This window comes from Nestor notabilis, unplaced genomic scaffold (assembly GCF_000696875.1).
Source record: "Nestor notabilis isolate BGI_N333 unplaced genomic scaffold, ASM69687v1 scaffold1483, whole genome shotgun sequence".
Classification (NCBI taxonomy): Eukaryota; Metazoa; Chordata; class Aves; order Psittaciformes; family Psittacidae; genus Nestor; species Nestor notabilis.
Window position 1 is genome coordinate 42,011 of NW_009920371.1, and position 8,022 is coordinate 50,032.

Genomic DNA, 8,022 nt, shown 5'->3' on the forward strand with positions numbered 1-8,022 from the left:
GGAAGTGTAATAGTCCTTCTTATAATCTGTGCTCAGCTGTCTTTAGGAACCTATGTTTTGTATATTTGTTTGACAGAACTGCAATTCTAAGTTTCTTTAAATTTATGAGACCTAAACCCTGAATAGAAAAAAGGGAGTTTCTTTCATCTGGCTCATGGACAGTCATCTGCAAGCAACAGCCTGTAATCAAGGATGTATTACTTCTAATTTACCTTGCCTGGTTATGAATTAAGAAAAATTAAAAATTAAAACAACAAATTAAGAAAAAAGGACTGTATATGTGTATGATACTTTACATGAAAGGCAGAGATCTCTCTAGCATGAAGGTTTTTCAAATTAAGACACATTTGTAATGATCTGAAATTAACAGCCATTCGTCAGACATGGACTCTAACCTCTTTGGCTTTCATTTCTATTTTTCATTTTTCATAATTGTTCCTTTTGGCTCCAGTTCTGCGATCTTTAGTCTTTTTTTTAATAACTGTTGCTCTCTTATTTCTTCAGTGATGCCTTAAATTATTTTTTTTTTATTGTTTAGGTGCTTATATTATATTTCTGCATATTAATGTTCTAATTTCATCTCACATATAGAATTTAATAGATAAAAAATCCCCTTCTGTATTTACCACTTGATCAAGTTTCTAAAGTTGTATTCATTAACTCTATTTTCATGCCTTTCCTGTCCTGAGACTCTTAACTCCTCCGTTACATAACACAGTTCTTCATTCTACTTTTAACTTAAGTGCAGTGTTCAGAATCATAGAATCATTTAGGCTGGAAAGACCCTTACGATCATCAAGTCCAACCATTAACTTTACACTGCCAAGTCCACCACTAAACCATGTCCCTAAATGCAACAGCTGCTCATCTGTTAAACACCTCCTGGGATGGTGACTTAACACCTTCCCTGGGCAGCCTGTCCCAGTGCTTGACAACACTTTCAGGGAAGAAATTTTTTCAAATATCCAATCTAAACTTCCCCTGGCACGACTTGAGCCCATTTCCTCTCATTCTATCACTTGTTACTTGGGAAGAAAGAGCAACACCCACCTTGCTGCTTGTTTGGCATAAGTTGACATGGAGGTGTTGATAATCGCTATACTGTGATCAGAAAACTGCTGATTGTGTCTGTCCCTCATGGGCTAAGACAGTGCAAAGTTGTTTTGGGTAGCAACTTTGAGTGTTGAAATCAAAATAACATTGCTAGGTTCCTGCTATGCTTGTAAGAGACTCTAGAAATAAGGCAACAAAGTAACAAAGTAGAAAGCTGCAAAACAGAGCAGAAAGAACTAAGTGAAACAAAGAAGATTTTCCTTGCTAATGTATGTGTCGGCAAGTCAGCAAGTTTTGTACCTAAGGCATTTTACCTATGATTTTATCTGTGACAACCTACATTTTAGAATGATTTTTCCTTTACCTGGAAGATGGAAGAAGGACTTGGTACACAAAAACCAGCATAAAAGCTTAGGTGAATTAAAATTTCCATCAATACAGAAAAGTCAGAATGGTTTTGAGTCAAAATAATGTTTACTGCAAGAAAAGTATCTCCTTTTCTAATTTACTTGTATTGTACCTTTTTGTGCTAAAAGTTACATCTGAGAATCTGTTTGTCCTTCAGTTTTCCTAAAAAACTTAAAATTACCTTTTTAATTGTAATTACCCTTGCATCCTTTGATCCTCAAGTGAAAAACTCAGGCTGAGAATGCATGGAGTAGAATGTCTTCTTAAATAAAATTAATTGTTGGTCATATGTTCACCAACAGCATTTTATAATGAAAACAACAGTATAATTCTTTACAACTTCTGCTACAACTGTTTGTGCTTTATTTTGTAGGTAAAAGACCTCATGAGTGTGGTATCTGCAAAAAAGCATTTAAACACAAACACCATTTGATCGAACACATGCGACTGCATTCTGGGGAAAAACCCTACCAATGTGACAAATGTGGAAAGCGGTTTTCACACTCGGGGTCTTACTCTCAACACATGAATCATCGATACTCCTATTGTAAAAGAGAGGCAGAAGAGCGTGACAGCACGGAACAGGAGGAGACAGGCCAGGAGGTCCTCAATAACGAGCATGCTGGTGCCAGGGCATCTCCATCACAGATCGACTCAGATGAGAGAGAGAGTCTAACCAGGGAAGAAGAGGAAGACAGTGAAAAAGAGGAAGAGGAGGAGGAAGAAAAAGAGATAGAAGGACTTCAGGAAGAAAAAGAATGTAGGAAACTACAAGAAGTAGAGGATGAAGAAGAAGAAGTAGAAGAAGATGAAGAAGGGAAAGCTGAAGGTAACAAGAATGATGAAGCTGTAAATCAAGCAAGCAATGCAGAACCAGAAGTTATACAGAATAATGGGCAGGTGTCAGAAGAAAAACAATAAAGCTTAAATGATAGTTTTTTCTATAAGGAAAAAAAAATTGGTAATGAAGTTCGTTCTATATTATACATGCTTTTCATGGAAACGCAGTAGCCTGCATACTGTGATTTCTGTTCACTACTGTGTAAAAAAATATATATATAAAAAAAAAAAGAAAAAGGAAAAAAAAAAGAAATCCAGGTGTGCCTGAACCTCAAACTTAGTAATTTTTCACACAGTTTTCAAAGTTAGGAACAAGTTTATAACATGAAGCAGATTAGAAAAATACAGTGACTCTGGAAGCAAAGATTCAACAGGTTTTAGGAAACCTGATTTATTAGACAAGCATCTGGCATTGTTTGTTTTATCAGTATTAATTTTCATTCTTAAGTTGATTAATTTTTAAGCTGTACAATTGGGAGAGATTTATATGATTTTTTTTTTATGATAAAACATTTCCTAAATCCACTTCAGTATTTTCTTATGTTCTAAAATGTGAGAACTTCTGCACTACAAAATTCCCTTTTGCAGAAACCTGTAATGCAGTTGCAAACAGTGCTTGGCTACCTTTGTAAATTGAACCTAGAAGGTAGCGGTTTATGACATTAGATGTTGTAGTAGAGCATATTCTCATTTAAAGTGTATTGTTAGCCTTAAGAAAGCAGATGATAGAAGAACTGAAGTTTCTTACTCATGTGATTAAAAATGTAGTTGAAAGGATTGTTGTTGAGTTCTGATTGCAGGGACTAACAGTGTTAATACTGGTAAGGACAGCAAAGTCGTCAAAATCAGTGTTTGTAATTGTGTTTTGAGTATGTAGTAACAATATGAAGGATATGATATGAAGCTTTGTATCTCCTTTGGCCTTATGCAAGACCTGTGTGCTGTAAGTGCCATTTATCAGTATTATGAAGGCTCTAAGCAGCCTTTATCCAATGTGTGGCCTACAATAACTAGCATTTGTTGATTTGTATCAAACTTCTAAACTAATCATGGGGAAAAAAACACTCAGCCATCAGAGAAGTAAGAACACTGGTATATTTCATTATTTAATTATTTGGTGGTATTTTGGGTTAATACCTGACTTGCAGAATTTCTCTACAATAATTACAAGGGAAATTTTCTAATCTGCTTTATTGCTTTATTGGTTTACTTTAATTTCAGACACATACATGACATGTTATCTGGCTCATAAGTATTTTCAAATGTTAGTTATTATGGACCCCATTTATTAACAATGTTAGCTGATTTTTACCTATCAGTATTATTTTATTTCTTTTAGTTTATAGATCTGTGCAACATTTTGTACTGTATGTCTTCAAAGCTGGCAGTATTAATACCCTTCTTACTGACATATGTACCTTTTTAGTTTTAGAAAACTTTTATATTTATGTGTCTTATTTTTATATTTCTTTATTTATTACACAGTGTAGTGTATAATACTGTAGTTTGTATTAATACAATAATATATTTTAGTATGAAAATTTGGAAAGTTGATAAGATTTAAAGTAGAGATGCAATCGGTTCTCTTGCATTGAGATTTGATTTAACAGTGTTATGTTAACATTTATACTTGCCTTGGACTGTAGAACAGAAGAATTAAAATGGGAATGTATTAATTTTACAATTGCAATCAATTCATTTTACCTTTACCCAGTTTTTAATATAAAGCTCTTAAATTTTGAAATTCACTGTGTGACTAATAGCATGATGCTCTGCAGTTTTATTAAGAGATTAGTCTAACCATAAACCTCTCATTTCCTTAGTAAGCCAAATTAGAATAATCTTATAAACAGTGTTGGGAACAATGTTTAACATTTTTGTGCCAATTTGTTCCTGTATTCATGTATGTATGTTACAAATCTGAAACTTCATTTTTAAGTTCCTTGTTACATCATGGTCATTTTCTAGTTTTTTACCAGACTCCCCATCTCACAATAAAATGCGTCAACAAGTCTGATTTACTGTCATTATTCTGGTCTTTTAGAAAATGGTTTTGAATTATCTCTATGAGATGTTATTCAGACACGGTCCCTGCTTCAGTGTCAATACTGTTTCAATTGTGCGTAAGGAACACATAAGTGAAAGGCTTGACTGTGTGCAGGCAGAGGGATCGCTGCGCTAGTTTATTGATTTACCAGCCTGAGTAGAACAACTGAGTTTTCAAAATGAACTGTGTGGGTTTGTGATTTTTTTTCCCCCTCTTGTATCTGTCTGATAGAGTTTAATGCTCTCTTTCAATCAGACTGCTTTTAAAAGAAGTAAGCTTATGGCTGTTTTCTTGATTTAGCAATTAGCTAGTGAAAAGGTTGATGTATATATTGCTCTTGAACTTTCCAAAGATACAGCACCAACATTACATATATATTATACTTATAATTACAGCAATGTAAGTACAAAGGCTTGAAAGTTGTATTACGTATGCGTGTTTACAATGTTTTGCAGTTTAAGCAAAGTTTAGAGACTGTTCTTTAGGAAACATTCTGTTTTATAATGATTTCCTAAAAGGGGATTTCAGTTGTTAATATCGCGGGGGAGGTTTTACACAAACACCATGTAATTTATTTTATATTCACATATCTAAGTTTTGAATAATTCTCAATCTTATTATCTCGACATTAATACATACAAAAGATTTATTCCATATATTAATTGTTTTGCTTTGTCTGTATTTTGCTGTACGGGATACCAAATATTGCACTTTAAAGTGGAGTAAGCTTCTAACTCAGTAGTATCATTGAGGTAAACATGAGAAGGCTGTTTTGAAAAAAGTAATCATTTATATTGCATCAATAATGTTGCCTTGTAATTATTGTAACAGAATCGATCAAGTAGTTCAGGATTTCTTGCAGGTAAAAATGGCTCCGCTCTCTTCTAGGTAATGAAACACACCTTTTTTAAACTATTTTAAGATTTTTCGTATTCAAGGAACATCTTACTTGTCTATAGTAAATAAACTCACTGAGACATTTGTTGAAATGGGAAAATTTTGCTGTCTTCAGTTATAGAACAAAGAATTTTAATAAATCCAAGGTTAAGCTTGTGAAAGGCCAGTAACTTTGATTTCCAGAACCTTAAATGAAGCAAGAGACAACTATGCTTGGGTAGAGAGCAAAGTCCAAGCAGTTTTGATTCAGGAAATGTCATTGATTTTGTGGAGAAAATTTATATTCATTACTTAAACTATGAAACTGTCATTAACATTTTTATCTTCATAATGGATTGGTGTATTGAATTTTGCATCTGTTAAGCTTGGAGATGCCTTTGATGTTTGTGACCTTACGACATCATTTATTATCCCTTTGGAAAACACAAAAAACTGATGCATCTTCATGTAGCGGAGTAAACTCATCTGGAACATAGAGGAGCTTAGGAGGTGCAGGCTTTATTCTCAGCCCCACCAGTGAGATGCCCGCAGCGCAGACGGGTGCGCAGCATAGAGAAGGCCAGGCAGCTGTGAAGGAGTCCATCCACCAAGGTACCAGAACGACTCCAGCTGCAGCCGCATAGACCTTTTCTTTGCATGAATGGCAAAGCCATTTCAAGCAGAGTAAGTTTCCCACATGAAAAAAAGTCAAAGCAGAAGCATAAAGCCTTTGCATTCTGCTCTTTGAAGATAATAGAAGTTGGAAAAGAGCAGTAAAAATGAAATGTAGTTTTAATAAAACTTCACTGTCCTATGACCTCTTCTTTGATCAGAAGATGAAAAGTACATCAGTTGCCCTGTGTGCCCAGGCTGTGGTCTGTGCCTGCTTCTTCCTCATGCTTGCTGTATGACTCAGCCAAGCAATCAGGGCACAGTAACCTGTCCAGACTGACAAAATAAAAAGTGTCTTTTAGAATGCAGCGTGGGACAGAGAACTGACCTGATGTTCTGGGTTTGTTTTTGCTACCAAGCTGCTTTATGACTCCAGAACATAATTAATTTGCATGTTTAAAGGTCAGTGCCAGTTGCAAAATTATGACAGTGGTGGGATGTCCTCTCAAGCAATTTAAGAATAGGAAACGTATTACAGAAAAGCTATAGAAAGAATGTTACAGAAGTATATATTAAGTTTTATGCCTTGGGATGGGGAATACACTTCTGAGACTGTGAGCAAACAGGAACAGGCAAAAAGACAGGCAGGCATAAGGCTACAAAGAAAACTAAAAGATGTGTTGAAGAGAAGTAACTGCTTTCTTCTCTTTTGGTAGTGTCCATGTAATATCCCACTGGTGATTCTGGTGGCATTGTCTAATTCTCCATGACCACGTTGCTGTCTACTTGCTGGTTTTCTGGAGCAGCCTGTCCATATGTGTGGTTGGTAGCAGCAATGCTGTAGGTATGAGCTTGAAAATTTTTTATTTTTTTTTAAATTGTGTAGAATTACAAATAATCAGATAAAATAACAGATAGATACTAAAAAAAAAAAAAAGGAAATGAGCAAGTTTTGTTAGTTTGGCTAATCTCAGAGTAGAGTGCCAGTGTGTTCCAATAGCTGTCTTAAATTTTAGCAGAAGAATGTACCGTGGCATAACCCAAAATGCAATAGTTACCCTAAAAGGCACTTTTTTCAGACAGATTGAGTAAAAATTGCTTAAACTGGCAAGAAGTGTTGTGTTTGCACTCTTCAGTAAAATTATTCGAATGCAGTTCTTGCCAGTAAATCCTCGGTCAGTGTCTGCAAAGCAGCACTTCACTGATGTTTGTGCTGGCAAAGTGTGCCTGGGACAATGGTGGCCACAAGACTGAGTGGCAATTTGAAAGCAAAGCCATTTACAAGAGAGAAAATATGATGCTACTAAAAGCACCATTTTGCCACAGCAAAAGGCTGCATTGGGGCTTTTATCATCTAAGTTATGAAAGATCAGGAGTTCACACTCCAAACCAACATAGAAGTCTATAGCGGAGAAATGAAAATAGTTTCTACTGTATGGAAGACCATTATAGGTGAAGGTGATGATTTGAGGATGGGAAAAGGCCATTTTGCTCATGGAGGCCATAGTGAAGATAGGTAATGGCTTTTGAGCAGAGGAGGAGAGGTGCTTGCTGTCCTCAGTGCTGCTTGAAAGTGTGTTGGTTTCAATTTATTTACTACCAGTGTGTGAGTCTGCACACAATTTGCTGTGTGTTTTGCAATTCACATTCTGGTCCTTAAGAGTATCTTTTTTTCTCCTTTGTTGGCAGAATAGCTTGTTTAATTGTCACTAGGATGATCTCTGAATTTCATAATGGAAATTCAATATTAGAGTGTCTTTTGAGTCCATATTATGTCATTTATTGTTCTAATTATATTTGCACAGTCTGATTTTCACCAAAAAATGAATACAAAAAGGTTATGATGGTCAAATTAACTCTTAAAATTGATCAAATATTTACAACTTCTGTTTTATCCCTCTGCTTTTTCATGAGCTCTGGTCACTAATCTGTCACACAGTCTTCATTGTGTGTATTGTGGCTATCATACACGTTGTATGTATGTTGTCTCTACAGGAAACACTATATTATGATATATTTTGTATTTCATGACTTCAGAAAATAAAATCTGCTCTTTTAAACTGTAAATGGAAAACAAAGTGACAGGTGGGATTAAACATGAAATGTGCTGATGTCAACAGCACTTCTTGGCAAAGTTTGTCCTAGTAGGTTGCTGAACGTGAAAGTAGCGTAGTATTAATCTACAA

At 35.2% G+C, this 8,022-nt stretch overlaps 1 protein-coding gene across 1 annotated transcript in view; it reads left to right on the forward strand.

Annotated features, from left to right (window-relative positions):
• Positions 1–4,310, forward strand: part of ZEB1 (zinc finger E-box binding homeobox 1) — a gene marked incomplete at its 5' end in the record, with an annotated part of 25,173 nt that extends 20,863 nt beyond the window's left edge. The window contains one exon of the mRNA XM_010010635.1: positions 1,835–4,310. Coding sequence (XP_010008937.1) covers positions 1,835–2,382 — 548 coding nt within the window. The remainder of the gene's footprint in view (positions 1–1,834) is intronic.
• Positions 4,311–8,022: the final 3,712 nt, after the last annotated feature.